A 15,824-nucleotide genomic window follows, 5' to 3' on the forward strand; every position below is an offset into this window, starting at 1 on the left:
TGCCTGCCCTATGAGTTTGCATTCAGCATCTGCCCGTGTAGCATTTAAGCTGTTCAGAACCTCTGTAAACCAGCGAAACCTCTCTATGGAGATGGCGTCGCCAGCTCGCCTGAGCCTGGAGAGTTGGTGTTTTTTTATCAGTGCCTCAGCCCCTGGAGTCCTTTGACTGCGTGAGAACCTGTCCTTTCATTTAAAAAAAATAATAATAATAATAAAGCGTGTGTCTAGCCCTGGCTGCTCCAGAGAGGAGCTTGGGAATATGGGCCCCAAGGCAGGTAAGGAGACCCCCAAACTGAAAATCTCATGATTGGTTTCATAAAAATCTAACTGGTTTTGCAGGGAGAAGAATAAATTTGTGGATTTTGTTATTTTTAAAGGCTTAGGGGTTGGCAACACTGGGGTCCCTACCCTGTGGCAGTGCAGAACTGTCCTGGAGGATCAAACATATTTTAGCTGAAGATATGAGCCTGTTTGTCTTGTCGTTGTCTCCCCTTCCCCCCACCCCCCCACATTGGGAGGGCGATGGACGGAGAACAGATTGTCATTTGCCCCGTGGAATCGCCGCCTCCCCTGATTTCCAAGCCGGTGGGAAAGTCTGAATCTGTTGCTATTTTCTATCTGTTATCAAGGCCTCTTATCGCTTCGCTCTTGTCTGCATGCCTGCTTTCGGATAGTCCAGGGTCTCTCTCTTGGCAGCCTGGAAACAAACTTTTTTTTTCTAAATTTGCTGGATAAATGAGAAGGATCAAGAAAAGGTTTATTGTTCAGATGCTGAAAGAAGTTTAATTGGAGTGAAATGATCAAATAATTACCTGTGTAATGACAGTTTTGCTGACCCGCACCCTCTTTGCTTCCTGACTGTGAAAACTGCGTCAGTCTCTTGGTGTTAGCACTGATCACAGGAAAGCACTTCATTTTGTCTAGTACCATGTACACAAACTACAGTCTGGTATCTAGGAACTTAGTATGGCAAGCGGGGAGGAGGAGTGGCCAAACTATTGCTACACAACATTATACTTACTAAATGGATTTACCTTCCAGGGCCACGTGAGCTGTGGAGAAGGGCGCCCTTATCTAGCCCCCCACCCCGCTCTGATCTTCTGGTAATGAACGAGTGGCCTTCTTAGGTAGTAGTTAGACTTGTGGGGAGATGGATGTGCTTAATATCCCGACTCTACAGATGAAATGAAGCAACTTGCCTGCAGTCAGCACAGGAAATCTGTCACCGGGCCAGGGATTGAACCTGGGTCTCTTCAATCCAGGACCTTTGCTCTTAGACCACCCTTCCTTCCCATATATTAATTTTTCAGGCTGCTTGCTAGGGCTGGAAAATAAAAACCTGTTTGCAAATAACTTGTTGTTGTTCATGTTTTCTAAGCGGCTCTGCTGTCTGCCGACTCAGGCAGACGTTGCTACGTGTATTGCGCTTGGTTTATGTGTTAAAGATTTTTCTTTGTGATTGGGGACGGTGGCTAGACATTTATTTTGTTTTTAATGGAAGCATCAGAACCTGGAGTACAGCTGAGGAGTGAATCCCACAGACAGGAGGGATGCCACAGCGCAGCTGGTAGAATCTTTAAGCGGCCATCGTCCTCCCTTATGCTTCTTACCCGGCTCTGCAAAGTGTTCTTTTGAGCATCCTCTTGGCCTGTGGCAAACAAAGCTATGGGGTCATGAGGCAGCGTGGGGCAATTCTGCAGAAGGGTTAAGAAACTGGGAGGGCAGTTTTGAAGTGAACCGGAACCAGGGAGCAGGAGGGCTGGGCGGGGTAAGTGGGGTGGAAGTGGTCCTGCTTCTTTGTATTCCTGGGGAGGCAGGAGGCAGCATCTTGAACCTGCTGGTGAGCTGATGCCTGGTGCTGCCACTGGATGTGCCATTTTCCCTTTCAAAGCTCAGCTTGGCCGTTTCTGTTCCTGCGCTGGTAGCTGCTAACTGTCCTTATCCACCCCCTGCTGTAATCCTCCGGTGATGAACGAGTGGCCTTCGTAGGTAGTAATTAGGCTCTGTGGGGAGACTGATGGGCTAAATATGAACCTGTCGTCGTCCTCAAAGTGGGCATTTTAAGGACTCGTCAGGAGATTATCTTGGCTGTCCTGATCCTGAAAGGGATGATTGACAGCCCAGACAGCTTGGTTTGTCACTCACACTTTCTCTCGCGGTGTGTCTCCAAATAAAATGAAGTAAACCCAAAATACGGCCGCTCCAGCCCGCTGCCGTTGTTGCTGGAGAAGGGAGAGGGCCAGAGCCTGGCTCCGGCCTGGAGTCACGGCATTTCCAGCCGCTAGCAGGAGCCTTGCTGAGCCAATGGGGTTGGGTGCATCTAAGAAAGGGGGAGTAGAGGTGGAACTCTCCCTGCAGCAGCTCACATGGAGACCAGTGAGCAGCTTGTTGCAGGAGGGTTGACACACAGGCCAAGATTTTCAGAAGCCGCCGGTGACTTTGGGCACCTCCATTATTGGGGTGCCCAACTTGACACCTAAAAGGGGCCTGATATTTTTTTCGGAAGGTGGGTGCTACATACTGTCTGGAAAACTGGCTCCTTTGGTGTGTGTCAGATTGGGACAGCCCTCCGCCCAATAAGTGACGCCCCAAATCGCCAGTCACTTCTGGAGTTGCTGAGTGTGTAAATGTATCCATGAATCCCTGGTCTGGTTAACACGGTGCTTCTGCCCAATCCCCTGACACGTAAGAGTCTTGTGTCTGAACTCAAATTCTAACCCACGCCGCTTCTCATCTTCAGCAGGCTTGGCAGTTAGCCCCTCACACATCCCCTGGGAAGCAGGGGTTATTGTCCCAGTCTCACAGACTGGGAACCTGAGGCTCAAAGAGAAGAGACTTGACTGAGGCCACAGTGTACCAGCAGAGGTTGGAGTTGGTGGGTGCTGATCCACGTGTGGCAGATACACGCTTTCTATGATCGCGTCTGGGAAAGAGAGAGCTGTCGCTTAGCAACTTTCCCATGTCCCATTTGTAGGACAAGAGTGAGAGCCTGCATCTGACCCAGAGTTTGTGAAGGTCCCACCCCTCCTAATCCAATGGGAGAGTGGAGCCCTTGGAATTCAGTGAGGAAACGAGTTGGAGCTTCAAACCTTAGGCCACCGATTGTGCAGCACTCTTGGGAACATCGGCTCAGAAGCCCTTATGTGTAGAAGGGTGAAGAGTGGGGTAGCCCATCTTAATGATCAACTCCTGAAGGCCAGGGGGATGGTGCCTGGGAAGAGGTGGGGGAGACCTCACTCTGCTAAGTTCTTCTCAAAGGTTGGGGGGTTGCTTTGGGTGGGTGGGGAAATAAGCATTTGTTGGAGGGTTGCTGGTGGTGGAGAAACGTTGCCCTCAAAAATAAAACTCAAATTCTCCTGCCAATGCCTCTCTTGACATGCGAGTAGCTTTCGCTGCAAGGTGGGAATTGGTGGCAACTTAGTACATCTTGGAGTCACACACAGGAGGGTGCATGAAACCTGTTAAAAGGGCTCGAAGAAACAGTTTGGCAGGGGCAGATAGGAAGTTGACATGAAAGAGGGCTGTTCAAGCCCCTCGATCCTGGAGAGCTGTTTACCTGGGAAAGTTTCTTGCCAATTATACCAGTAAATTGATCTAATTATACTGGTATAGCCCCTTCCAAATAGACATAAACTAACCCCTCCCCGTCCCGCCCCACCCCCGCAAAACTATGTCTTTTATACCAGACAAAGTGTCCACATGAAGACCTGAACTAATAATTATACCAGTATGAATTCACACATTGGCTTATACCGGTGTAACTTCCCCTGTGTAGACAAGCCCTGAGCTTTTGTTAAAAGTATTGGTTTCTAGTCCTTGTGGTTTGACGTAAGCCTTCCAGACCTGAACTGAGTGCACCACTGCACGGCAAGGCTGCCGCGGCTGATCAGAGATCTAAGCTGCCAAAGAACAAAACCTGACTAGGCAGTTTTCATTGCTGCTTCCTAGGGAGCCCAGCCATGTGAAACTGACAACCCAGGTCATTTTCTCGCTTGCAGCCTTGGAAAGAGCTGAGAACAAGGGTGATCCAGAGCTGCCCTCTGGGGAACGGGGACCCAAAAGAGAGCGAAGCAGGCGAGACCTCTGCACCCCAGCAGCAGCTGAGAAACTGATAGAGGGACAGAGGTGGCATCCCTAAGCAGGATTGAGGTACCTGATAGGTATCCCAGCACCCTTTTGCCCTCCTGCTTCTCCAATAACTACGTGGAGGCAGGTGGCTTCTCACTTGGCCATTGCCCCTGGATTGAGGAGCTTCTTGTCCTAGTTTAATATTGTGGCTATGAGGTTTCTGGTCATTTCAGACCCTATGGGAGGAGGGGGCAGCAGGCAAAGGAACAATATTGGGATAAGTTAAAGCAATGGAAGCGGTGTGTGTGGGGAGGGGGGCAAGGGGGATAAGTGTAAATAGGTTTTGGGAAAAGGGCAAAGACAAAAATGATCAGGAAGAAGGGGGTGGGTGGGTGTGTCTCTCTCTCACTCACACACACAGTCATGGAGGGAAAAAAAAACACACCATGATTTGTGACAGGAAAGAAAGGTATGAAAAAGTGGGGCAAGCCAGGAATGGAAAGACGGTAAAACGACAAGAGGAGATGTACTAAGCTACACTGCCTACAATTTATTGAGTACAAGCCTGATGGTAGATGGCTACAGTGAACAACACACAATTGTTACATTCCTTTAAATTACAGGATGGGGGGTATAGCTTCAGGGTGGGGGGAACACAGGTAATTGGGCTAATTGGTTTTTCCCAAGTCTTGTCTATGACCAGTCCTAGTATGCTGCCCCTTGCACCCTGAGATACGATGGGCTTGTTCTGTAGGATATTTGGTTTTCTGGAACTTTTAACTACCCCTTCCCATCCTGCCAAGCAAAAATTTTCTACCCTTTCTTCCCACCACCAGCCAAACCGTATATTAATGGCCCTGATCTCATCCGGGGCCGGCCTTCACATAGTTAACTTTGTCACATCATCTCAGATTAATGCAAGTTTTTACAATCGCTGTAATTTAAAAAAGAAATCCTTCCTTGTTATCAAAAAAAAAAAAAAGAGAGAGAGAGAGAGAGGAGGAGGGAGGGGGGTGGAGAATAGTTAATCGTCTAAGCGGAGTATCTTGGAATGGAGCATTTTTTGGCTCATCACCTCTCTGTAAAGCCAGCCTCAGTAATTCAGTTTTAAAGCATGAAAAAAGGGAGTTGATGAAATTCCACTATCAGCACTGAACCAATATGCAAAATATCTCGCCGAAAATCAAATAGCTATTATGTTTTCATTTCCATTTCAGCGTATTTGCTTAATGAAGAATAGACAGATCAGGCAAGCTGAGGGAGTCTGCGTGAGGTGATAACCGTGCAAGGCTTCCAGCAATCCCAGAGAAATGACGCTCCACTTGCTGCTTTCGCCTTTTAAAATATCCAGTAGCTCATTTAACCCACGCAGCTGGGAACATTGTTGCTCCTGGCACATTGCAGGCAGAGCGAGGGGTGCAAAGTTGCCAGAGGATGTGGGAGGTGTTGGAGAGCGTATCTGCGAGCCAGATGGGGCACGATAGCTTGACCTTGTGTGCCAAGAATGGGGGGCTATGGTTGTGGCACCTTAAAGCATCATTGATGGAGATACAAAAATATTTTAGCTTCTGCCCCAGCGCCGCCTGGGCACAGCAGAGATTGGGAGTCACAGTTTTCCTTGAACACCTGCACGTGCATTTTTTGGGTGCACAGGCCCCTGGATTGAACCCCGGGATCCTGAGCGCTAGCTACTGAGTGGATGACTTTACTGTCCCTGAAATGCGGCCGTGTCTTGGCCCAGCACAGGGAAGCACTGCTGAGACACCCGTTGCGTTCCGTGACGCTAGACACAACAGGGACTTCTGTTGTTAAAGTGCCGGGCTTCCCAAAACCACTGCTGTGATCCTGGGTCCCGTTGTGCCAGATCTGAACTATTTAATGCTTGGCACCAATCCAAAAAAGCTTGGTGCATTGGTGTCTGAGAAGCACCTTTTCCACTGGAAGAGGATCTCATGAAGGAGAGAGATGGACCTAAAGTTCAACAAGACCAACACATGCGGGGGGCCCTCCACCCTACCCCCCTTCCTTTGTAAGAGTGAATTTGGTGCTAATAGGTCGCAGATTGACTTCCCTGGAGACCGGCATCCATTTGTTCTCAGAACAAACACAGTACATGCAACAACACTACAACCTACCTCCACACTGCCCCACTGATGAGCCCTAGAGATGGCCACTCTGGAGTTAGATGGAGATGTTCCATGGCTCATTCGGTCTTTGGGGTTTCTCTTTAACCGGGGCCTAGCTGTGGGGGTGAGGATGCACCTTACAATGTTGGTGTCCATCTCCTGGTGATGTGGCTGGGTGCCTAATCCTGATCTGGGGCCTGGCGGTGGAAGGGGCCTGGTCCCTTTTTCAATCTACCGAGCTATCTTGTTTTTGCTTCTCATCAGGATTAATGAGCCTGATTCAGAATAAGGAGTGGAAGGCCCCAGTATATTCCATCTGGCAAGAGGGGTTCAAGGAAGCCCCTGTCTGATTAGATTCCTGTTCTGTCAGGCTGGATTAATATGATTTTGTATTATGGTAACACCCAGAGGCCCAGGTCGAGATCGGGGCCGTGTTGCAAAAGGAGCTGTCAAAACCCCGAGTGACAGTCCATCTAGGAAGGCAAGGATTCTCCGAACAGGATTCCTGCCTTTTGCTGGAGCCCAGAATTTCAGCCGTGTGACATCTGAGGGCGAGGTTGGGTGGTCAGTGCTGAGTACAAGCAGCCCTGGCCTACCTTGGGCATGACAGTAACAGCTGAATAGATAGAGGCCAAGTGAGCGAGTGTCTACGTCTACGCTATGAGCTAGGGGTGTGATGTCCCTGCTCGTGCTAGCTCAATGGGTAGAAACAGCTGCATAGCCTCAGTAGCACAGAGCGGCTGACCCATGCAGAGTATGCACCCACTGGAAACCAGCTCAGCCGTGTTTCTGCTCCCCCTACCTGTGTTACTGCAGGTACTCGTGGTAGCTCGAAGAGAGCTAGCAGGAGTATGTGTTTGTGAGCAGGGGAACCACAATCCTAGCTTGTAGTGTGTACGTCGCTTGTGTCCCGTCCCCCCCTGCATCTGCTCTCCTCTGGTAAGGACTGGCCTTTCCTGCCCACAGAGCGGGGATGGAAGAGAGGGGAAGAAGGAGAGAATCGGGTTAACTTTATCAGACGCCCAAGAGCCGTGAAGGCGTGAAAGAAAAAATTAGCCTAACAATGTTTCATTTACCGCGAGAGAAACGATTTGTTAGCCGGCAATTGTTTCTGAATATTATCAGAGTCTTTTTAATTGTGCTGGAACTGAAATTAGCAGAATTAGAATAAATTGCCTTCCCTTCTCCGGCAGCCTCTTTATTCACGCTTATTGTTGTCTGCTTTGTATAGATTATGGGCCCTTTGTTCTCCCGGTGTAAATATACATGCCTGGAGTCACAGAGAGTGGCTGAGGTCTGGAGAAATGCGCTGTGCGGTTTTATCCCCCTTCCCCTTTTTGGCGGGAGCTGCTTGCCATATTTGGAGGCTGGAGATTCCAGGCCCGGTTGGGCTTGGAGGATGTGATGGTCTGTTCCCAGGGAATCGGTTTGATCGTGTTTTTGTGTTTGATCTTTCTCTGTGCTGGAGAGCTCATTATCACAGCAGCATTCCCTTCGGCGACTCCATCATTAGAAGCAGGGTTCTCTTTTTTAAGTGACTACGGTTTTATTTCTGAACCTGGCTGATCAAATCTGCAGTCTGCAAGTAGTCTAACGGGCGGGTGACCTGCCAGGCAGTGCCTCCTTGGTATGGTGGGACTCATCCTGCTACTCCTGAGTACAATGGAAGTCCCCCTCTCAGCTGCATGGTGTGGGGAGGGGTTTCAATAGGACAGTGGTTTTCAGCCTTTTTTCATCTGTGAACCCCCTTAAAAATTTTCAAATGGAGGTGCAGGACAGAACGGCCACACTGGGTCAGACCAAAGGTCCATCCCGCCCAGGATCCTGTCTTCCGACAGTGGCCAGTGCCAGGTGCCCCAGCGGGCATGGGAAAGGGAAAGGGAAAGGGGTGCCGACCCTTTTGGAAATCTTAGACCTTGCCTGTGGACCCCAGGCTGAAAGCCACTGCACTAGCATGTCCAAACCTCCCCGTGTGGTCTCCAGGCTCCCATGCCAGCTGTGCCCTGAGCATTCTGGGTAACAGCACGCACACGAGTTGGCCAAGAGTCCTGGTCTGGAATTTCTGTCTCCAGTGCTAGCAGCACTGGATTTGCCCTGAGTTAGCCGTGCCTGTCGCAACCGCTCGACGTGGGCCTGTCTGCTGTGAACCGGGTGCTTTTCGAGAGGAGGCCGACTAATCCCTGAGGGGTTGGTCCTGCTGGAGCTAGTCTACGTGGCACAGCCTGAGGTTGGCTGAGGTTAGAAACACGACGCCACCCACGCTCCAGTCTGGAGGCTGCAAGGGCAAAGCCTTCTCCAGCTCTGGGGTGAGCTTGGCGTACGCGTGACCCACTGAGGTGTGTGCGTTCTGCGTCCCCTCTTGGTGCCCGATCAGCAGAGGATGGGAGTTTACCACCCTAGCTAGAAAGGCCTCTGGCTCCTAGCTCTGGAGGCCCCTGCTTCAAGCCCCAATCTGTGGCATCATTGCATAGACACATGGCCCAGCCGTGTTAGACTCTGCTCCAAGGAATTCAGCCTGTCTTCGTTTATGACTGCACAGAAAATGAGGGCAGAGGATATCCGTCACACTTTGAGGAGCCCAGTCCCTTAAGGAGCCAGCATTGTTCTCCTTTGATTTGCCATGCCATGGCTTAGCTGTCAGTCAAATGGAATGATGAAAATCCAGAGGAATGTTTCAAACCTGAATTCACTGATGTCTGTAAAGGGCTTTAAGGTCCTCCGGAAGATGCCATGGAAAAACATAATGTTTAGTAGTGGCTTCCAGAAGCTAGGAATGGGCGACAGGGGACGGATCCCTTGATGATTCCCTGTTCTGTTCATTCCCTCTGGGGCACTGGGCACTGGCCACTGTCGGCAGACAGGACACTGGGCTGGATGGACCTTTGGTCTGACCCAGTCTGGCCGTTCTTATGTGTTTGCGAATATTTCAGTAGTGCCCCATGCAGCCTGCGGCCTTGTTGGTGAGATGAAGGCAGCCTCACCCCAGAGTAACATGAGTGGGGAAAGCTTCCTTCAACCCCTGCCCCATCCACTTCCCAAGGGGCATGTCAAAATGATCCTTTCTCTCCTCTGCCCCCCGTCCCCCTCCCAATGGGCCCCAGCTGCCAGCGCGGGAATCAGTCTGGCTGCTCCTATCCCTACGGACATTGTGAAACAAGGGCTTTGTGAGTACCAAGAGAGGCCCGTTCCGTTGTCACGGTCCGCCTGGTGCCCAGCTGTGGGAGATCGTGCCGTCTCATGGGTGGCTCGTTGGGATGTCTGCGAAACACGTGGAGAGGGTTTCAGCCCAGTTCCCTGCACTCCTTTAACATGGCAAGAGACATCCTCACCGCTGGGCCCCGTGTCAGCAGTGTGAGACCAAAGCACTTGCCAGATGGGTAGGAGGCAAACCCCACACAGGTGAAGCCACGGTGCCCCTTGGACTTCTAACTCTGGATGGGCGGGGCTGGGGGGTGGGGAAGGGACCCCTCTCCTTTCTGTCCCACCAGGTAGGAAATAGAATACCCCCCTGCCCGAGATAACTGAGCTCCCCGCCTCCAGGAGCGGATCGGTTCAAACAAGCCGTGTGATTGTGAGTAGAACCTAGAAGGAACTAAAAGCAGCTTCTATCTAGCTGTAGCCTCGGCCCCTCTTCCTTTCCTGCCTTACTGGTGGACGCATGTTTGGAGAGCACCATTTACAAGGCGGAGAGACATTTATAGCGTTAATATATTTCCTTCAATACCGTGTGACTGCAGCAGCCAGCAGAGCTTATAAAAGTGACAGTAAAACTAGCCTGGCTTTGTGTTGGCTGGCGCAAGGTGAGCCTGCTAGCCAGGATAGGGCAGAGAGCTCTGGAGGGGCTGGGGCTGAGCTGTATCCGGGTCCCTCAGTGAAGGAAACGGCCTTCACCCCGGCAGCTAAATGTGTTGAGTGCTGCGATGCGAGTGCCCTGGAGACCTGACCCTGGGCATCGTTCGTTTCATATTGGTCCCTTTCTGGGCGGCTGCTTGCGGACTCTGCCTGCGGGTCAATGCTGCCAGTGGTCTGATCAGTGCTGGGGGCGGTGAGCATGGAAAACACTGGAGTCTGCCCTGGGAAGCGCTTCTCAGCTGTTGAATTCCTTTTGCACATAGAGCTGAGTGAATCCTAACTGGTATAAACCCTGCTCCTCCTCCCCCAGAAAAAATCCACCCTGGCACTCAGTGTCTCTCCCCCGGCCGTAGTAATGGACCAGTTCATGGGGAGGAAACATGGCTAGTCTATCAGGACGCCCTCAATGTACTCTGCGATTGGCGTGTGTGTGACTTTGAAATCCGTGTTCTTGCAGTAGGGTTTTTGGAAGAACCCATTCCATCTGCCCAGAACAGTGAGTGTGTGGGGGCTGGGAGTATCTAACATCTGGAGCGCAGCGTGTCATAGATTCATAGATTCATAGATATTTAGGCCAGAAGGGACCATTATGATCATCTAGTCTGACCTCCTGCACAATGCAGGCCACAGAATTTCACCCACCACTCCTAAAAAAGACCTCACATCTATATCTGTGCTATTGAAGTCCCCAAATTGTAGTTTGAAGACCTCAAGGAGCAGAGAATCCTCCAGCAAGTGACCCGTGCCCCATGCTACAGAGGAAGGCGAAAAACCTCCAGGGCCTTCCAATCTGCCCTGGAGGAAAATTCCTTCCCGACCCCAAATATGGCGATCAGCTAAACCCTGAGCATATGGGCAAGATTCATCAGCCAGATACTACAGAAAATTCCTTCCCGGGTAACTTGGATCTTACCCCATCTAAAAACCCATCACAGGCCATTGGGCCTATTTACCATGAATATTTAATTACCAAAACCATGTTATCCCATCATACCATCTCCTCCATAAACTTATCGAGTTTAATCTTAAAGCAAGATAGATCTTTTGTCCCCACTACTTCCCTCGGAAGGCTATTCCAAAACTTCACTCCTCTGATGGTTAGAAACCTTCGTCTAATTTCTAATCTAAATTTCCTAGTGGCCAGTTTATATCCATTTGTTCTTGTGTCCACATTGGTACTGAGTTTAAATAATTCCTCTCCCTCTCTGGTATTTATCCCTCTGATATATTTATAGAGAGCAATCATATCTCCCCTCAACCTTCTTTTAGTTAGGCTAAACAAGCCAAGCTCCCTGAGTCTCCTTTCATAAGACAAGTTTTCCATTCCTCGGATCATCCTAGTAGCCCTTCTCTGTACCTGTTCCAGTTTGAATTCATCCTTCTTAAACATGGGAGACCAGTGTCACTGGAGCATCTTCCTTATTATGCTCCTAGCAGGAAGGAGAGGACAGAGGAACATATCTCTTAGAAATTAGCATGTGTCTGCTTCTTTCCCTGGAAGTGGAAGAGGTGGGAAACCTTGGGGGGGGGACGCTTTTTGGGGGGTGGCTCTCCAAGCCCTGATGAGAACAAGGCACTTTATCAGCCTTGTGTCATGAAATGCCCCCTGTGGAGAGGGCTTCTTGACTATGGATGCTTCAGAGTTTGCAACAGGTAGCTTCCCATCTTCCCTCCCCAGCAAAGGAAGGATGAGAATCTGCCTGATTGGAACTGATAACCGGGCCTTTCACTGTGCCGGGCGCCTGCCTGGACATGTAGCCCAACGGCTCTGCCTTCTCATCACTTACCTGTCGGACTCCTCTTGTGTTTTGAAGGTTCCTTTGGAGAGATGGAGGAAGGTGATGATGCCCCGGCGGAGGAGAACAGCCAAGCTGAGACAGAGGGTGCTGCATCAGCCCAAAACGGATCTGCAGAGTGTGATGCCTCAAGCCCTCCTGGCAGTGAAGGTAAGTCCCGCTCTGGTGGCTCGTGGCTGTGGAGTTACTGCTCTGCTTGCATGGGCTCTTGTGTAAAGCCGCATATGGTGAGAGAAGCTTCCCGCCCAAGGGCGTCAGTAGCCTTCCACTTAATGGGGGAGCAGGGAGCGGTAAGGCAAGCAGCAGAAGTGCAAGCCCACCAGGTCGCCCCCTGGCCAGTGTGCTTCAACTCTGTTCCAGAGACAATACCCGGATTGCTTATTCTCCAAGGCCTGTCCACTGCTTGGCCTCTAAGACCCCTTTCGAGGAAGCTAGTGAGTGTTGATTGTGATTATCCAGTAGGCATCTGAGCGGTGGCTTTCCAGGGCAGGGTGTTAGGCAAACGAGGTGGAGTCACTCACAGGCAGCTCTGTCTTCGAGGAGCTGGAGTTCCTCTTGGCTCTCTAGTGGTTGGATCGCTGCCTTTGTTGGAGGGCTGGCTCCCCCGGCCTTTACCAGGCCACAGAAATGGTGTGGGAAAAGAAGAGCATTGTGGTCTCGACATGTGCTGCTCCTGGACACCCTGTGGCTGAGGAGCGACCAGTCTGGCCTCTCGCTGGGGCTGTATCTGGTGTTACAAGACTGGCAGAATGATGCCATCAAAACTGTCATCTGCAGATCTGCGAGCGCCATGCTCAGCCCATCCCTGACCCGCTCCCCTCTGGCTCTGCATAAGGAGACTCCTCCCTGATGTCGGGGGAGCTGCTGGCTGGGCCAGGGGACATCTCTCGTGGCTCATTGACCACTTTCTCCCTCCAGGCCTCTGCCCCGCAGGGTTCACAACTCCACGCAAACGTGGCGGGTGTTCGGCTCTCTGTTTGGCGATCAGCCTGCGAGGAGCAACTTCCATGGGGCCTGAGATCTGGCAAAAGGTACCCAGGCCTCCACCTCGAAATGCTTCCTAACCTGACCCTCCCATCGGAAGGTGCCCTGGCACAGTAATTCCGACTTTGGTCCAGCCGGTGCCCCTTTGCCCCAACTTTCACTAGTGCAGCCAGTGGAAGGAGGAGATGGGCTCTTCCTGTGTTCACTGGAGGGCCGTTTCTTGACCCGTCTCTCTCTGGCAGCCCCTTTGCTTGACAGTCTGGTGGAGGCAACCTGAGCTTGTATGGGGGAGGGTACTGGGAGCCAGAAGCAGGAGCGTGGAAACTTGAGGTGTGATACGGACACCGAGCTGACTGCTAATTGGCCTCATGGCTGCATGTCCGTTTCAGCTCCTCTAACCGTCCCTGTGTAGTGATCTGAGGACAGCCCTCCCCTCGAGCGCACGAGCCCAGAGTAGGCATACATCTCCAAGGGAGTGCGGGGGATGCAGGAGTGGGTGATCCGGCTAGTAGGTACAGGGCTGCATTGCACCTCTTTAAATGGGCCAGTGCAGTCTGGTGACATTGGCTAGCAGGTACAAAGTGACCCATAAAGTGGAGCCATCCTGCAGCCGCTAAGGATCGTGGAACAGGGTCGTGGATAGCTGTCTCTCTCCCCAGTGGAAACGTGCACATGATGTTGCATGGGTGTCATGGTGATGTCACTGGAAGAAGTTGCCCCGGTTAGGCATGGATCCAGTGGCGTGATGCTTGCTACCTGGTCATTTGCTTCCTGTCCAAACAATCATGCAGCATCCCTGGCTGGCACGCAGCAATAATCCGCAGCCACACTGCACCCCATCCTGGGAGGTGACTGCATTTCATGCCGGCGCAAAGCGATCCTAGCTATATTGGGGAGGGGGTGCGAAGTGTAATCAGTTAATGTTTGCAGTGCTCTTTGAGATCAGTGGTGCCAAGACAAAGCCAGGTGATCTTAATAAACTCAGTCGTGCCCAGGTGTGAGGGGTACCAGAGTCTTAGATCTGATGCACATTTTGGAGAGGGTTAGTTTCTTTTCCCTGCCTGGAGCTGAAACACCCTCTCATCCCGTGCGCGGTGCGGATCATAGACACACCCCTTCCTGGGCTGGACCCCACCAGGTGGCTCTTGCAGTCAGATTCCACAATCGCCATGTGCTGGTGTTATTTCCTTGCAGGCACCCACCCTCCGTCAAAGTCCGAGACCTGCCATGATAGCAAAGTTTTCCAGAGATCGATGCCACCAGAAGATTCTGGCCTCTGACTTGGCAGTCAATAAACCCGAGCACTTGCCCCATAGATAAAGGGAAGGAAAGCTCCCCGGGGAGGAGGCCTTGAGCAAAGGGAGCAGAATGTTAAATCTCCTGATAATCTTCCCAGATAAGGGACAGCTAGCATGGTAGGAGAGCATGAGCTCCTCCAAGCCAGAGTCTTGTCCATGACCCTCTGTATCTCTTCCCCTCGACCCCGTCCCCGCTGAATGTGGCCCTGAGTCATCCACCAAGCGCGATGGTGGTTGAGGTGGTCTTGGGGGGCGGGGGTGGGGTTGTTGAAGGAGGCTCCTTTTGAGGCGAAGTGGTTTGTTGCTGGCAGACTTTGCTCCCCGCTGGGCTGGGCTGACAGAGGAAGCGAGTGGCTCTTTATCTGATTGGGGAGCTCGGTGCAGTTCCGAGGTTGGGGGGTTAGGGAGGTGGAAATGCAGCCGGAGAGCTGCACCTGGCACTAGGCTGCTTTGATAAAAAGGTGATAATGCAGATACCGCCGAGCGGCACTAACGGCCGCGAGAGCTTTCAGCGAGATGGATAAAAATCAATATGCCAGGCACTTTGATTTATAGCCAAAAATAATAGGGCTTTTATGCCCAGGGATTGATTTATTTGATGTTAATCATCCCGCTTATCACCTGTATTAATATTGCCAATGCTGGTGACGTCACCCAGGGGCGTTCTTTATGGCGCCGATCGATCTGGGCTTTGCAGTGGTTATCCGCCCTGGACATGAAGACAAACATGCACTTTGGGCGCTAATCTGTCGCACTGTCATATGCAGATAGGCTTATCGGCACCATCTTTAACAGCAGTTAATGGAGAAAATAATTGTTATCAAGTTGCTATGTAGATACCACAAAGAGAGCCATGCCGGGAGCTGTATTTCAACAGGCTCCCTGACATGGGGCCCTTGGTGGGAGGAAAGGCAAGGAGGTTCCTTTCCACAGGTTCTCTCAGGCTTTTGAATGTTAATGAGAACTTCCAAGTCCATAGAGGAGGAGAGAGGGGTCTCTGCCTGGTTCTGAACTGGCAACTCCTGCTCTGGGAACTCGGGGGGAAGGTGCTGAAATCTGCACAGCCATCCATCCAGATGCTCACCCACTCTTGGTTTGCTCTCGGGCGTATAGTGTCAGTCTCTCCTCTCTTTGCATGTGTCACGTGCTTGAATGCTTCTCTGGCGTGATCAGGGTGGACATGAAATTTACAAACAGCGGCACGTCAGACAATCCCTCTCCTTTAGCTGAAGGTCTTGCTCCCACCTGGTTAGTGTTGTGCGATATCCCTCTGCCCGGGGCAGCTGGCAGGAGACCGAGGGTCAGGTGTTGGCCCCATGCCGTTACACAGTTGCGTTAGTGGGCAGTAGCTCGCTGGTTGCATGTGTGCAACTGATCACCATTCCTGGAGCATGTTTTGCTAATGCAATTCTAAAAATCTGCCCCGAGTTGCTCTTAAATCCACAAATGCCAATTCTTCCCGCCCTGCTACACCCCCCTGCCCCCCACACCCATCCCGTCTCGCTTTCTCCCATGTTGGCAATGCTCTTCTCTGGATCGACAGGGAAGTTCCCTTCCGTGCGTGGATAATACGAGTCCATTCCAGGTCCTTTCCCATTCGATCGGCCAGCGCACATCAGTCCTGACCCCGCCCCCTGCTGGTGCCCAACCCCCACTTGTTACTCTAATCCTATCTCCCAGGCTGCTGCTCACCACCCCGC

At 51.5% G+C, this 15,824-nt stretch overlaps 1 protein-coding gene across 1 annotated transcript in view; it reads left to right on the forward strand.

The window, feature by feature from the left end:
* The window catches only part of ZFPM1 (zinc finger protein, FOG family member 1), a 115,845-nt gene that overhangs the window by 35,519 nt on the left and 64,502 nt on the right, over positions 1 to 15,824 (forward strand). The window contains 1 exon segment of the mRNA XM_048816792.2: positions 11,861 to 11,992. Within this exon segment, the coding sequence (XP_048672749.2) occupies positions 11,861 to 11,992 (132 nt within the window).

Source organism: Caretta caretta, chromosome 12, assembly GCF_965140235.1.
Source record: "Caretta caretta isolate rCarCar2 chromosome 12, rCarCar1.hap1, whole genome shotgun sequence".
In the NCBI taxonomy this organism is placed as follows: domain Eukaryota; kingdom Metazoa; phylum Chordata; order Testudines; family Cheloniidae; genus Caretta; species Caretta caretta.